Below are 16,648 nucleotides of genomic sequence, written 5' to 3' on the forward strand. Positions count from 1 at the left end.
AGTAGCTTGCTTTGAAGTTACCTAAACAGACCGCAACATTTTTGTTTGGAACTGCTGGTCGCCGACGACAACAACGCGTGAAGCTATCTAGTCATATTCAAAATAGAACCAGGCCGAAATCTACCCTCAGAAAGCAACATCCCCGAAACTGCTCTCTTAGATATTGGCTCAATCTAAAAAGCCATCACCACAACCATCACCAAAAGCCACCGAAAGACTCCTTTAAAAATTCCCGTATCTCCACATTGTGCCTTGCATTGATTATTTGTCTCTTTCTACTCTGTAAAAGTCGTCCTATTCTTGGAAGGCGATTTCTTAAGTTTTTGCAAGTTTGCAAAGTAGACGGCAGACCACCCCAATTATACTATGGAAACAGGCGCAGAGTCAAGTTTGGAGCACTAAGAATACAGTACTACTAGTTTCTTTTATCTATAAGGCGATCTGTCGTCGTTGGAACGCAAATGCGGCAATTCTCATAGTTCTCATACAAGTGTCAAAAGACAGGCGTATAACTCGAAGATGGATTTTGGAGGTTTGAAATACCTGGCAATTTGAGCTATATGAAAGATTCTGATGTTTTGTATGATTATCATTACTGAATTCGTCTCATCATTTGCCCTGGAGCTCGTCCAAGTGTGCGTTTGTCTTTGGCAGACGGATGCAGTGAATGAATTTAAAGTGGGGGGTATTGGCAACTACTTCAAAGCAGCTTCGTGGTGAAATAGATAATATCAGTCTAAAGCGCTTGCTATGAACGTACTTGTTACCATTGTGACGATACGGGCTTGAGACGTTGACAGTTGGTTGATGGAAGAATCTAACGAAACATTGGCATTTACAGACATTCAAAGTTTATCAACGAACATTCCCAATCACATGTACCTCCCATCCATATTTGAAAGTGTTCGCGCTCCTGCATTCTACACAGGGGCAAGACAATATACGTGGGGTTGTGATGAGGGGAGATTACCAGTAAGCGCGGGGAGCATTGTCACCACAGCTTGTATTGTAACTTCGCCCACAGAGCTCTCTTTTTTGCTCCAGGTGGTGTCGCACAGATATTTCATGTTTCGTTCAAAATCAAACTCCATTACCGCCGCAACCTTCAACGAAACAAATCATTGACAAGTATAGGCTGCCAACTCTAACCAAAACCAGACCTTATGTCCCTTCTGTATCACTGCCTTTCATTATATTGGGCTAACATGTTCAATTGTAGACCTCCTTGCCAATTCTGTCAAAAATGTTTGAATTTCTCTCTGGCCATCATGCTGGTAGGCTAATGAACCTGAATCTTACCTTATTTGGTCAAATTTTTTGTCGTCACTGATATGTAATTGTCGACTACTTTGTTCATTTTAACCGACATCAAAACATTTCAACATTAGACTTGTATCAAAACTCTGGACCCATCGCTGAACCACAAAAGGCCAAGTTCACTCATGAGTTGGTGGGAGCTGGAGCTGGGCGAGTATCTTATTCGTTCAGATTGTCTTTTGTATTCTTCATATTCACGGACAAACAGGTGCTAATGTCGTTGGGTTTTTTTCTCCTTCTTTTTCTAGATTCGCTGCTATGAAGTTATACGAAGCGCATCAAACTAGCCAAGGCCATCCAGTCTCACACGCTGTAAGTGTCGTGGCTTGCAAAGTGCAAACTTTGACTTGCTCGTGCCCTCTTGTGACGGAGTGGCTTGTGACAATTAAGAACATCATGGATTTTCATTATCTTCTCTTCAACTGATCAACTATCACTTCTGATCATTCCTTCAAAGCAAACCTTATTCGATTTGTGTTTTGATCAAGATCACAAATCATCATGAATGACCTGACAGGTGACACTTCAAACTCAAACCTCAATTTGTTCTCGCTAGTGGGCCAAGGAAATCCTCGCATCCATCGCTGCTGCTGAAGTTGACCGTCTCGTTGAAACAAAGGGAATGGATTGGATTGACAGTCAAAAGGCCAAGAAGTGAGTTTGATCACCCTTTATTTCAATGATACAAATACTATTCCTTGCTTATCATCCATTCATTGTTCTAGGCAAGCTGTTCACGAAGCTCACCAGGTCTGTGATCAAAAGTACGGTGGTGCTCCACAAGCTGATGTACGAAACTTTGCTCCTGTGAGCTGTCAACTAATCCCTTCAGGTCTAACACAATCACCTTCATACATAGTACAATCCTCAATCATTCAATATGGGGCAATTCAAGAACACTGTTGCTTCCATTGGATGGTAAGCTGTCTCTACTTGGTCCTTCTCTCTGTTTGTAGATTGTGTACATCCTTTGATTGTATGTAAAGTTGAAATATATAAAGGGTCAAAACAGATTCGAAATATGAGTAGCAGCATTTGTGTGTGTTTATTATACAAAAAACCAAAGTACAAAAATTTGTTCATTCTTTTTATCTTTTTATTCAGTGTCCACCCAGCGAGATGCAATCTATAATGAAAGGCGTATTGTGAGCATTGTATTGATCGGGACTAGGCAGTAGGAAATAGTTCTCTAACCTGGCCGATATACGGTAACTCATATCTGGAGAGCGTGTCACCGTTTATGTACGCTTGATAGGATAACCATCCAATGAGGCCCAAATCGACCACGAAAAGCAGCCAAGAGATGACACTAAATAAAGACATGAAATTGAGTAAAACCTCAGCTAGAGCTAAACTTGAAAAAGACGGAAAGTTGCAGTAAAGGGACAGAGCACCAGTAACTTTGGTCGACACCACGGCATGCCACCAACCTTGATATGAACATCCAGAAAAAGTGCATCAAGACCATGAAAGAGAATATTAATGAGCTTTGCTGTAAATATCAATGAAAGGGTTAGCAATGACTACACCATTGATACGTTTTGAAAGTAAACGACTGATTACCCAAGCGTGAAACCGGACATAGTCATTTTTGGTTTCCAAGATCAAGAGTATGACACCTATGTAGTTGTTCGTATCCATCAATCAACAATCTCGTAACCGGGGGTGCTGATGCGGACGTACCAGAAATTGGTCCAAGGGAGTAGGCTAGAGCAGATAACAGATCCACCCGCAAGGGGAGTGTAGTTTCATACTTGTTCACTCTCACTTGCTATGTAGTCGAAGCAGTTATTCGACAGTTTGAATCACGTTGAAGACAGCCGGGTAGGATTCTCACCTGTGACTCTATAGCAGCAGTGCTTACAAAGCCCTCGTGGTAGCCTTGCGACTGGCTACTAGATCCAGCTAACGCGGTGTATGGCGAATCTCCCATCGATAATGTTGAAATTGAAGGTTGAAGATGACCGAGTTCACGGAGAAAATAGGTTTATATTGAACAATTGAATTAGACGGCACCAGAAATACTCTAAATTGACTATTAGACCGAGACGGTGCATCGAACGCGATAGTCTCGCCTTACAAGCTCGCAACCAGGATGGAAGTGTCGTTGCTACAACACGGACAAGACACTGAAAAGATTCCATTTTTCAAAGTATACGTGGTGACGACGCTTTCTTGGACACGTCGATTGAGGTCGCGTACGCCAGCTTGGATTCGTGTTGCTGACGTGTCTTGCAAAACACCGTTGATCTCGAAGCGTAATAGATAGAGACGAGATATCAAACATATCTCAAGATGGCTGCCAGTCCAGATCCATACCGAGCCGACTTTCTTTGGAATGAACTGCTTCCGTATTCAACTGGAAACGACAATCATTTGCAAGCCATCATAGATGGATTGAGTGTTGAAGCTGCCTCTGGAAATTATGCTCCTGGCGTTACTGGTTGGACCAAACATCTCGTCGCGTACGAAGTCTTAATTATTCATTCTGATGGTACCTTGTCGACTTTGCAACATCTCACACGCACGTCGACTTTAGGCATCTGGACTTGAAGCTTCCGATCTCGGAACAAGATCGTGCTAAAATAGGTTGGCATCTGTCTTGACCGTTCTCACTGTTGAACTTGAATCTCAAAGTTGTTGAAAGGAGATCGTGCTTACAATGTTCTACACCAGGATGGCTACTATTTACTTTGGTCATCAACCCAAAGATGGGCACAGCATTGGTCGAATCATATGCTAGCATCATTGTTCGACTCGTTGGGTAAGATTGCGCCACCTAGCCTATCTTGCTCTGCAGTCAAGCTTTTGCTTTTCAAATCCATTCAAACTAACACCTCATCGCAACTGTGTAGAAAAGAGAAATTCATTGCTTCAACCGCCCTGCAATTACCATGGCGTCCTTTGTATGAGATTTTGAAAAAAGTGTTCTTGCCAAAACAGAAGGATCGATCATTACCTGGTGCAGCGTAAGCGTAATATGTGGTTACGCGTCCGTGTTTTTACTACTAAGCTAACAAGCACTATCACGTAGCCAACACTTGTACTCCATTGTCAAGCTCGTCGAGCATGCTCGTAGGTTCTTTCCACCTACTGCCGCGTCCGAAATCCTCGAAGAAATGCTACCCAATATCTCGTCGCCAACTGCACCTACTGCTGCCATCTACCAAACCCTAATGTGCTTGTTCCTGCCAACAAATAGTATTCCTCCTCAAGTACTCACCGACAATTCAGCTCCACCTTTGTATTTCCTTCCGACAATCTTCTCCTCGTGGCAGACATTTACATATGCAGGTCTTGATACTATATATTTCGACTTTCTGAGTCGAGTAGCTAAAGATCAAGTCGGTTCTCCGGAAAATACTCGTTGGACGGAGGACCAGGTCAAATCCATGTTTACTGTCGCCTTGAAGAACATGGATTTGCCAATAGGTAGCGGTACTCAGGGAATCAGTGGCAATCGTGGTGCAGGATCAGGCCTCAAAATAGACGGTGGTATTGATATGATGGAATCCTTAAAAAAGGTAGCGATGTAGAGGCATACGTCACACTCAATCCATAGCCCTTTTGTCTGACAATGTTTTGCGTTTGCTTTTTAGAACAAGTTTGAAGCCTTTGCTAAATTCATTGTATATACTATTTATCCACCAGCACAGGAAGGTAAACCAGCTCCACCACCAACAAACACGTTGAATGCACTTGCACAATTATTGCAAGCTATTGAAACATACTTCCATCCATCAAATTATGGTCGTTGGGTCTCACCCTTGACTCGATTCCTGTTTTCGCTGTCTTCTGAATTTCTGAAGAGATTCAGAGAAGAAGCTAAACCAGATTGTGAAACACCCATCCATTATCGGCTTACGGACGACATAAAGAAGGAATTCGTCACCATAATCAGACCATGTACATTTTTCGCAATGTTTAGTAAAGATCCACTCTCTGTAATGAGCTCCCATTCGATCCTCAAGCAGCTAGTATGGCTTGCTCCTGAACTGATATTCCCAGGACTGTTGGAACGTGTTTATCCTGCATTAGAGACGTTGACGGAAACTCATCGAACTATATCTTGTATTGGAGCACTGTCATCTACTGCTACAGCTCTATTCAATCGAAGCCATTATCCAGCTGGAGGACGACACGTCACACCTTTGCTGAACTTGATCTTGCCAGGAATTGATGTTAACGATCCAACAAAGACAGTGTCAACTCTGTTTTTCATTGCTCATACTTGTATGACTGTACCTTTAGGTAAGAATCCGGCGTTTTGGTTAGCACCTGTGAATTCGTCTGATTCACCCCTTTTTGCAGTGGATGTTACTAAACTGTCGAGTAATGGTGGTACGAATAACTCGATGGAAATTGATGCTCAGCAAGACAATGGTATGGAAATTGACCTAGAAGAAGAGAATGATGCTTGTCGACTTGCTACAATGGACTTTGAAGACTGGGTAGTGAGCTTTTTAGAACGCATCTTTGTTATGGTAAGTTAAAGATGTCCTTCCTTACCATGTCTTGCTTCGCTAGCTTGAAATTAGTTCATATGAGTTGAATGAAACACGTTATTTGGATCAAATCCATCCCCTTTCATCGTTTGTCTCAAATTGCATTTTTTACAATAGCTCGAAAACTTGCCTCAGCAACATGGACAACAAGGGAACGCCACAATAGAAACATCCATACTGCAGCTTGTAAACTATGCAGCCGAGCAGGTCTTCCTGCAACTCTCCCCTGAAATCCATGCTGTCGCTTTGAGTAAATTGGTCAAGTTTGTAACATCCTCCACCATCCCTAATGCGACCAAAGCTATTGGAACCATTTGCACAACATCCATGGGCTCAGATCCAGATAAAAATCTTGCTGCCTTCATTCCATTGTGCCATGCTCGAATCATGGCCGAGTTGTCGAATGGTGCCGGCGCAGTCGCTACTTCGTCTATATCTTCCACACATCCATTTGGCATGAACACGTTATCAGACTCAACGCTCCATTGGTATCAGGTAAAAATGCCTTTCAATTTAGGATGTTTTTGTTTGCAATCAGTTTGCAGATAATTTTTTTGTCCATCGTTAGTCTATTCTGATGGGCGTTTTATCGAGTGCTGGCAAGGGTGTACTCAAGTATAAGACTGAGTTGGTTCAAGTCATCACGGAAATGCTGTCGGTCTGTAAAGGGCGTCGAGGATATAAGTGGGCTGGCAAGGTGCTTAGGAATTTGTTAATATGTCTGTTAGATACCTATCCAATGGAACTGAGAAGTGTTACTCCTCAGCAGTGGGCAGATAAAGGTAAGTATCGCTTCATTGATCTCACTTTCTCTGAGTGAGATTTCACCACCATCCGAAAGCCTAATAATCACTGCTGTTTTAGAGTACATGGCCAATATACACAAAAGATGGGGTGCTCCAAATGCCAAGATAGACATGGAATGGCATATACCATCACCAGCAGAAATAGAATTCGCGATGGAACTGATCCAGATGTTTTGGCCCTCAACACTGGACCATTTGCAGAACCTCATAAATAAGGCTTCCACTGGTCGAAATACGCCATCCATGTCATCATCAGGTTACAAGGATGACTCGAACGAATTCGCTCGTTGCATTAATTTATTATGCAACCTCTTGATGGGTACATGCACACTCATTGGACCTGAAGGCTCCACAGTGCAAGGATTGTCTGATACAGATCCCGAGACTCCGAATGATAATCAATATCCGATTGATGCTGGATATGTACTCAAGCCATCCGACCCACTTTATGCACCATTTTTAGCACTTCGAAACAAGACCGGTGCATTTTTACACACACTTGCGCAACACTTTGGTGCTAGCAGACCGGATGATACGGATCCAATAAAACCACTCGTGAAAGCCGTAAGGGTGTATATAGGTGACAGGGGCCTGGAACCTCACGAGTACGAAGGCACACGACGCGGATATCGGTACTTGAAAGCATACATCAAGACAGTAGAAGATACAAAAACAGACCGTCCTCGATACTCGCTTGTGAAACGAATACTGCTACAACATTCTTTGCGTCGCAGGTATAATGCCAATCAGCAAGTATTTGATGAACGAGTCAAGGCACTCTTTAGTGACTTGGCAGCATTGAGTGTTGGTAAATACTCTGAGATACGAAAGCTGTCACAGACAGTGTTGATTAGATCGATCAAATGCTTTGCTGTTGCCAAATTCAAGACGTTTTATGCAATGACTGATGCGTTGCTAGAAGGTGGTGGTGGGTTTGACGGTACAGGCGAGAAGGATTCGGATAAAATGAAGGGTGCTTTGTATGTATTGAAGAATCGTGTGGTGCTGGGTGTCGCACTTTCACGAATCAATGCTTCGAAAAGACTCGCCGAGGTTCTCTGTGGTGCCCATGGTGAAGATAAGGTTGGTCGTTTGTTGCTCGTCGATTATATTAGAAACGATCCAAGTATGTTTCCAGCTCACACGTTGTTTTTTCTATTTTAACAAAGCCATCTGTTCAAGAACTTATCCGAAAAACATTCATGGAATTCTTGATTGCCTACTCTGAGCTTGGGATACAAGTACATGTGACTACAGAAACGGCACAAGCTGCTCGTGCTTTATCTGCCAATGTCAGCGAGAACGAAGTAAATACCAAGCAGTCTGTGGAAATTAGTCGTGGAATATCGAATCGTCGTACATATCACGAGCTGGTAAGTAGTCTGCATGTTGTTGTGTTTTTTAATAAGTTTAGTCCTTTCGTGGAATTCCGAGACTTCTGCTTCTGATTTTTCTCATCACTTTTCTCAACAAGATTGACTATCTCTTGACGCATGTCCAAAATCCAAACCTCCACTGGCGATTTGCTGCCATGACGAGTAACTTCATCGAGTTACACCTACGTAGAGATGAACCAATACCAGTTGGCCTCGCCAATTTTGTGGTATCGCAAATAAACTCGGAGCTTCCCGCCGTTCGAAGGACGTGTACGTCTCTTCTCACTACTTTATTCGTAACGGTGAAAGAACGTGCCATATCGAACGGGGGTAGTGCTCTTTTAGATGTCAAGAAGATAGTAAAAGCTGACGACGTAGATCCCGAGACATGGTTGACTGATGGTATAAATCCCAACTCGTCAACACCCTTACAAGATAATCCCGACCTAGGATGGTTGTGCTTCCCACCCCACGCCAAAGTATATACATTTGCTCCTCGAGACTTGAATAGTCTACCATACACCGATACTACTTCACAACCAGCCATGACTGTAATCCAAACTGCCTTGTCTGATCCAGCCTTCTGGTCTAAACATGCAACATATTTATCCCAGGAGTCTGCAAAAGGTTTAGAAAACTTCAACTCTCTAAACGCACGATTCTACCAAGCCATGATTGGATTCTATCAAGATGCCTTTATTGAGACGTGTATCAAGCCACAAGTAGTATCACTGGTATTGAATCATGGTGGTGAAAAGAGTAAAGAGAGAGCTGGATTGGAGATATTGGGTGGAATTGTACGCGGGTCGAAACACTTTGGGCCACTTAAATTGAAAAAGATGTGGGAGTGGGTTGTACCTTTGGTCGATGAAGGGTTGAAAAATGTGACCCCTGAAACATTGACGTTTTGGGACTCCTTCCTCTCTTTCACATATGTGAGTGTCTGTGATTTTTGAAGAATTTTCTGACAATGTTAACACAATTATTCCCAACATCAATTTAGCGTAATCGAGACCCACGTCGATTATTACCACTCATTCAGCCTATATTATCCGATCCACTGGACCCGAACTCGTCCTCCTTCTTTTCGGAAACCAAGAAGCTATATCTTGTGCGTCCAATCTTGGCGTCTTTCTCCTGGCGTATTTTGCCATTGGCGTTGCCATTGCTACCAAAGTATATTCAAGCTATGAATAGTCCTTATAAGCAGGTGCGAGAGTTGTTGGGGTCTTGCATAATGGGAATTTTGCAGCTCATGTAAGTCATGTATCGTCAACACTAAATCATATCAGCTAAAACTTTCTTTCGTACTAGCTGGCACCCTTCAGCTCCAAACATACGTACAATCGTGCAATGGAGTACTGCAAAAGACTCGGCTAGTCAAGTACCCATACAGATGGACCCCAAAATCAAACCAATAATGATCAACTTATTCAACGACCTTAAGAAGGCTCGAGTTGAAGCTAAAGCTCTTCATACTACCACCAATGTCACTACACCCACAGTATACAGTAACACCGCTAAAACCATCCTCTCGTGGACGTTTGAGGCTCTCACGACTGGTGGCATATTCAGCATATATCCTTACATTGAGTTGCTGCTCCCCGCTATTCTGGATATGCTGGACTCTGATGACTCTGACCTAGTTACTCAAGCCAACGCCGTTGTCGGAGTCTATCCGCAATTAGCGCATACTCCATCACTCTTGCCTCCTGTTGCGAAAATCCTTCAGGATATACTGCAGGACCGAGGTGTAGGAGATGCAACGAACGGTGCAGCAGCTGTAGAGAAGCCATCATGGCATATTCGGATCCGGGTATTGCCCATAATCCAAGTCTTCTTCTTCAGGAACTTGTTCGCCATGCCGTCTGATATTCGATTGGGCTTTGTCAAGTCTGTGCTGGATGCGCTGTTTGATTCTCAGATTGAGGTTAGCTATTTGTTACCTTATTTTTTCCGTCTCTTTTGGTGTTCACTCTTTCGATGAATTCTAGATACGACAATTGGCAGCTGTGACTCTATCTGGGTTGATTCGATGCTCTCAACGTGACGATATCTCTGTGTTGAAGGTATGACTCGAGAAGCAAACCGTTGTATTTCAACAATACCTCGGGTCTGACGATCCGTTTTTTGGTCTGATAGACACGTTTTGCCACTGAATTGAGCAAAAAGTTGCCATCTCGCGTAAAGGGAAGTGGATTACCTCCACCGCTTGGATATCAGGAAGCCATATTAAGACGTCACGCCGCAACTCTTGGATTATCTTCTCTTGTCACTTCTACTCCGTATGAAGTACCAGATTGGATGCCTGATGTGCTAGTAATGCTGGCTAAATGTCATTCAGATCCTGCTCCCATCTCTGTAAGTTACAGATAGTGGTGTTTTCGCAGCGCTTGTTGGTTTGCTTTGCCCGTCATTACTATCATTTCTTTTGTTGAGAGTTACCCATTACTTGTCCTCAATTCCTGTTTCACACTTCTGGTTAGGCTACTGTATCCAAAACCTTTGCAGATTTCAAGCGAACTCATCAGGATACCTGGCACGAAGACTCTTTGAAATTTAGCGAGGACCAATTGTACATGCTGACAGACCTTCTCATCTCACAGTCGTACTATGCTTAAACCTTTTCCTATTGTTTCTAGAAAATAAAGATACGATTCTTCTGTTTGATCTAAACGATTCTCAAACTGCTTTCGATAACCAATATGTGTGTTATAGTAAATGAAAAAAAACTTTATTTCCAGTAAAAACCGTCTCTCTCTCTGCTTGTGTTCATAAAACAACGATCATCATTTTCCAATTTGTAAAGAATTTTATGGGTTTTCTGCGATAAGGGGGGCACCAGTGTGGTATATGTAATTCGACTCCTCTCTGTATGTCATTCTCTTTGATTTCCTCCTCGAAAGCAATAAAACATCTGGATGTGGTTGTTTATAATACTGGTAGCCAAAAATGACGTGTAAAAAAGGGAGGTGCTGTTTGGTTGATGTTCGTGATGTCGGTTTCTAGTTGAATTGCTTTTTGGCGTACCGTATTAATAAACAATGGGAAGGATGGATATTAGATGGAAGTAGTGGAGGGTTGTTGCGGCCTATCGATGTTCCAGAGTATTTTTTTGCTTTCTTGGGTGGTTTTGCTACTTTATATATGTTTCAAGAGTTTGATTCTGTGGTCTGGTCGTTTAGAGGATGTTGCAGTTGCGTTTATTCTTTTTCGGTGCTGGTGGCTAAAAGACAGAAAAACAGAAGGGTTTAAGTATATATAATCATGAATCTTCAAAATCGTGACAATCATGAATACTGTAAGTTCAACATCATAGTCCCATAGTTCTCATTTACCTCCAGGGCGGCAATAATGGCTTCATCAAAGACATTTTTCAGACCCTTTTGTGTCAGGGCTGAACATTCCAAGTATTTGACAGCTTGCAATTCTTTGGCGAGCCGTTCACCCATATCTGGTGTAATGGGTCGTTGACGGTTCTTTGCCAGTTTCTCCAATGTTGCAGGTTGATCTCTCAAATCCATCTGTGTACCCACTAATAGACAAGGGACACCTGGGCAATGGTGTCTAACTTCTGGAAACCACTACAAGAAAAACAGTTTGCATTAGCTTGAAGGATGTTTAAGAGAAGACTTTTTACTGATTCGACATTCAGCGAATTCGATATTCGATTTGCTCCTCTCGTCATCTGCATGTCCAACCCTTTCTCTCTCCCCGTCTCATATCTTCCGGCATCACAAAGACGATCGTGCAAGTATGCCATATACTGTATCATAATTTGATGGCACACCTTTTCTCGAACGTTTTCGAATGATGCTGGTGACACGACTGAAAAGCACACGAGAAAGACATCTGTTTGTGGATATGACAGAGGACGTAGACGGTCGTAATCTTCTTGACCGGCTGTATCGAACAGACCCAGAGTATATGGTTCCGATCCTGTAACATGCAGAAGAGATAACGAAGGGGTTGATTCAATAAAGTATTCGATGTGTTTTACTTTTAAGACAAAATTGCACACGTACCAATCATGACGGTGACTGCATAATTGTCAAATACAGTTGGTACGTATTCAGAAGGGAACCTAGAGTCAAGATTGATTAGCGAAAAAACGAGGTTTGATTTACTCCATTTGTTAGGTCGCTTGATTCCACTGTTGTTTGCAGGGGACCTCCACGAGACAACCCCAGACGATCACTGCGACAGATGTATGGTATACAAGATGGTTTGCCAAGCGAGTTGTTTCTCCTTGTTGGCAGTTGGGTTTTGGGCTAACAATCGCGATAACCGCCACCAGCCCTCCCAAAAGGGGGGACGATGTGTAGCAGAGGGGGAAGAGACTCACTTGTTTGTTGTGTAAGAGATTAAGAGACAGGTCTTTCCGACGGCACCATCGCCCACTACTACACACTTGATTGTCTGCATTGTCTAATATGTCGGCGCCAAGTGGTCGTTTGATGGACCACTGTGTTTCAAAAAGCAAATGTCAGACCCAGAACAGTCTCCCTAACGAGTACGGGTCTATGAATCTAGATGAGAATAGACAGGATATCAGATATTTTCTGCAATATTTGTAAACCAAAAGTGTCGTTCTCTGACACGCCGTTCTTGTCGTTTAGTGGTTGCGAGCAGTTGACGAGACGAGGAAGGAATAATCAGGCAACAGGGAGCACTAGCTAACGGTCTCGATACTGCCTGGTGCTGTCTATCAGGCTGGAGCCTTACCTTCTTCTCCTTGGTTGTTTGCTAACGTTTTCGGACGACGATGAGATTCGGTGAGGGCGACTCTCTTTTGGCTCAAACAACGCCGAGCGTGATTTTGAAGCGAGATCGCATATTCTTTTCATTTCAAATCATTTACATTATTCTTCTCTTGCAGCTCTTTGAATTGGTACGTGACTCCCACACTCATCTGGAACAAGATGCACGCTCGCTCTGGGCCAACATGCCAACCTGAGAGGTCTCATATTTCCAAATTGCTGACTCTGAGGAATAGATTTTCGCCTATGGAATCGTGATTCGTCGACCGCGGATTTTCTACAAACCGTCACAAAGATCTCGGATTTCTCCGTAACCACCACCCCCAAGGCTGACACTTTCTCAATGTCGAAACTCTAACTGAATAGCCCTCTCCATTTTTTGATGCTCTGGGTCCCTCGATTCTCTCTTCGATGCTGGCTGAACAAGCACAACGACTACCGTCGACTATACTATCCCCTCCTACTCACCACACCATCCACTACCAGCAAGATGAATCAAAAGTTACCACCGATATCAAACAATTCTCCACCGTGGAGCCCTCTGCTGCTCATAGCGTTCACTACCAACAAGAGGATTCTACCGACAACCTGCTGAAATCTGGTTCTTTCTCTCGTTTTCTTCTCAATGGCATCGTTTGTCCATCACTCTTTTCGGTTGCAGTGTCTGTCATTGTTTTCTTTGGCTTCTATGGATTAGGAAGCATTCTGCTCCCGTGTCTGCAAACACGAAATTGTGCTGGTGTCGTCACAGACGGTATTCAGCTACCTTCGTATTTGTACATGGTAACTCAGATAGGCGCATCAATTTTCATGATGACTATCTACATTCGGTACGTCTCTCCGTTCTCTGTATGCTTGATGTCTTCGAAAACTCACCATCAAAGCCTCGAAAATGCCTGTCCAGATTCGATTTTGATGGGAGCAGAAAGAAATCGAAAGAAAGGGATGAGCATCTCATCTCGCTAGCTTTTTCTCAGGCCTTGATCTATATCTCACTAATGTTGACAGTCTGGTTGAGTCTGGATTTGGCATCGAATCTTGCTCCTCCAACGCGGAATGCCATTTTAATCGTTGCGAGCCTCCCTGCTGTCATCCTCACGACTTCACCATTCTGTTATGTCCTTATCGAAACTCGAGAGTTCTCTGCAAAAGTGCGTATCGTCGTATCGTTTGTCGTACCAATCGGGATCTGGGTGGCAATATACGGGCTACAATCTCTCCAGGTTCTTGTCATTGGATACTTGCTACGTCTCTTTTGGTCAAACCAAGCGTTGGTATTAGTTGTATCCTCCGTTTTGATGCCATTGCTGGCAGTTTCATTTCGAGTGGTCACACTTCATATCACGGTGGGGCTTTTGGATGGTTTCCTAAACGTTTATATTCTTTCTCCCTCTACCAGCTCATTATTTATTCACCACTCCGTTATTTCATTAGATTTTCGCTGCTTCGCTTGTAACGGGGTCCAACGGGACTGAAGTGCGAAACATTGTACTCCTTGTTGTGATTGCTTTAGGTGCCGAATCTCTACTTGTCATTGGATCATAAAAATGTTCTCGTGCTGAAGCCATCATCATCATCATTAGATCAAACTCTTATGGCTCTGTCGAAAGTGCCGACAATGTATATATCCAGTTGGAGATTCGGTCTCTCTATCGTTGCCGATCTCGTATTTAACGCGGCCCTGCTGGCATCTTGGAGCTGGCAGGCTTTCAGCCGAGACCGAGAATGTGACGATCCGTCTTTGGAGGTCATGCCAAGTGACACATCTTTGACTAGTGACAAGGCCTCAAGCTTTGGAAAACCATCAGGCTCTATATCCGTAGAGACTTCAAGGAATGTAATATCCAGTAGAACAATGTCAGGATCAGAAGCCACTCCAATCAACGACGATTCAAATACGACGAAAGCGAAATCATTGTTTGAGTCGCAAAGCCTCACCTCACAGCAGCCGTCACAAACTCGTCGACCCAGTTACATTCCTGGAAGACTACCATCAATCTTACACAAGAGTGGAGCAGTGTCAACGCCAGTGAATGATGGACATCGCCGCTCCAGTTCAGCAAGTGCATCTGGAGCGCATGTCATGATATCTGTTTCAGAGTCTCGTGGAACCGTCGAAGCTTTGAACACTGTGGCTTCGCTACCTCCAATTTTTCGAATTAGTGAAATCACCAAAGTCATGGATCCTGTTGCGTTGGTAGCCTCAATCCCGCATCGACACGCAGCATCAACTGCGTCACTCTCCCAAAGACATGCGATGGTAGATTTGCTGCCGCATTTAGCTACATCGCTGCTTATAGGTCTGTTGAGACAGTGGATCACCGATCTCGTCCCCAAATCTTATTGCTTCTATTCTTAATAGGGTCTATAACATCATGTCCCATCTCAGCACTGACGGTATACTTGTTCCCTATGCCGACCACGCATGACAATGATTTCACTTCAAGCTTGTGGAAAGTCTCTCTGCCAGCATCAGTTGCTATTAGTCTCGTAAATGCTCTTTGCTGGCTAGCATTTTGGCAGAAGTATATACCTGGTCTCGATCCTTGTCGGCATCCGCTGAACCCGGGAAACAGGACAATGGCAAGTTTGACTGCAGCTTCCATAATTCCGCCAGCGTTCATGCTTGCATTCGCTGCAGGGACTCTGGGCTTTTTTGGCCAAATGTGATTTAATAGACGTGACTAGAACCACAAACATATAATTAATCAAATACATAGTAATATACATGAGTAAACTATTATGAATCGTAAGCTCTGCAAGTTGATTATTTTGGTACTCGACAGGAATCGCACCAACTTTCAAACGTCAGGTACCAAATGAACGCAAGTTGGATTTAAAACGGATTGAGGCACGCGCGAAGGGCTTCAGATAAGTTTTTTGTCTGATAACTTTGATTGCTAGAACCTTACAGGTTCCTCCTCTAATGAGATCCTGTCAATTTTCTGATTTGCTGTGTCGGTAACTGGCGCTGTGGTATTTCTTTCCGTAAGTGAACAGGAGGACGCCACCAGAGACGCCAATTATACTCCTTTAAATGTCTCGTAGTACTTGTCTCAAAATGCCGCGTAAGGCGCCTGCACAGATTCCATGCCGGAACATTCAAGGTCCACTCGGCTGGAATTCAAACCCGCAAAAATCCTTCAGGAAGTTTTAAGGTTACTGCTACGTCTGTAATTTAAATGCTACTGCTTACTTTGTCAATCTTTTGGAGACCTCGTTTCTCTCTTCGAATCGAAGACTTTTACGCTCATGGACCAAGAATCACGACAACTTTTCTCCACATCAGAAGCCCCTGCTATTCACACCGTCCACTACCAGCAAAATGATTCAAACGTGATCAAAGTGACCGAAAAGGAATTGCAAGACCTTGAAAATGCTAAACCACAAGGTTCACTCTCTCGATTTATTCTCAACGCCATTCTTGCCCCGTCACTCTTTTCATTTGCAATATCTGCCATTGTCGAGATCGGATTTTACGGCATAGGAAGCTTAATTCTGCCATGTCTTTCAACCAGGAACTGTGCTGGTGTCTCAATAGATGGGGTGCAGATAAGCACGTACTTGTACATGGGAACTCAGATAGTCGCGCCCCTTTTTTCTATGAGTATTTATATACGGTATGTACCTCTATGTTGTTCTTCCTCTAAACAGATTAAACTCACTCCAAATCTCCTCCAAAGATTTGACTGGGATGGCAGCAGAAAGAAATCCAAAGAGAGAGATGAGCATATTCTGTCATTGGCTATTACTCAAGCCATTAGCTACATCTCACTAATGTTGATGCTCTGGCTGTGCCTGGAATTAGCCACAGTGCTTCCTCCTCCAACCAAAAATGCCGTCTTATTCGTCGCAAGCCTGCCTATTGCCATCGTCACTTCACT

At 43.4% G+C, this 16,648-nt stretch overlaps 3 protein-coding genes across 3 annotated transcripts; 1 reads left to right on the top strand and 2 right to left on the bottom strand.

Moving 5' to 3' along the window:
- Nucleotides 1-2,413: 2,413 nt before the first annotated feature.
- SmJEL517_g05678 (uncharacterized protein) lies at nt 2,414-3,250 on the bottom strand (the record flags this gene model as incomplete). Its single annotated transcript, XM_031171604.1, has 6 exons — nt 2,414-2,443; nt 2,512-2,626; nt 2,748-2,809; nt 2,881-2,936; nt 3,001-3,088; nt 3,155-3,250. The coding sequence occupies 6 exons, from the start codon at nt 3,248-3,250 to the stop codon at nt 2,414-2,416; spliced, it is 447 nt and encodes a 148-aa protein (XP_031022425.1).
- Nucleotides 3,251-3,612: 362 nt separating this feature from the next.
- On the top strand, nt 3,613-10,625 carry SmJEL517_g05679 (uncharacterized protein; the record flags this gene model as incomplete). The annotated part of the gene is made up of 17 exons (XM_031171605.1): nt 3,613-3,782; nt 3,857-3,906; nt 3,994-4,081; nt 4,173-4,286; nt 4,352-4,841; nt 4,917-5,568; nt 5,629-5,801; nt 5,940-6,317; nt 6,391-6,604; nt 6,687-7,711; nt 7,798-8,001; nt 8,103-8,939; nt 9,008-9,261; nt 9,319-9,934; nt 9,999-10,073; nt 10,147-10,365; nt 10,491-10,625. The coding sequence occupies 17 exons, from the start codon at nt 3,613-3,615 to the stop codon at nt 10,623-10,625; spliced, it is 5,694 nt and encodes a 1,897-aa protein (XP_031022424.1).
- Nucleotides 10,626-11,185: 560 nt separating this feature from the next.
- SmJEL517_g05680 (uncharacterized protein) lies at nt 11,186-12,429 on the bottom strand (the record flags this gene model as incomplete). The annotated part of the gene is made up of 5 exons (XM_031171606.1): nt 11,186-11,230; nt 11,343-11,588; nt 11,795-11,943; nt 12,030-12,088; nt 12,350-12,429. The coding sequence occupies 5 exons, from the start codon at nt 12,427-12,429 to the stop codon at nt 11,186-11,188; spliced, it is 579 nt and encodes a 192-aa protein (XP_031022444.1).
- Between the last annotated feature and the right edge of the window lie 4,219 nt (nt 12,430-16,648).

This window comes from Synchytrium microbalum, assembly GCF_006535985.1.
Source record: "Synchytrium microbalum strain JEL517 chromosome Unknown SmJEL517_scf0054, whole genome shotgun sequence".
NCBI lineage: Eukaryota > Fungi > Chytridiomycota > Chytridiomycetes > Synchytriales > Synchytriaceae > Synchytrium > Synchytrium microbalum.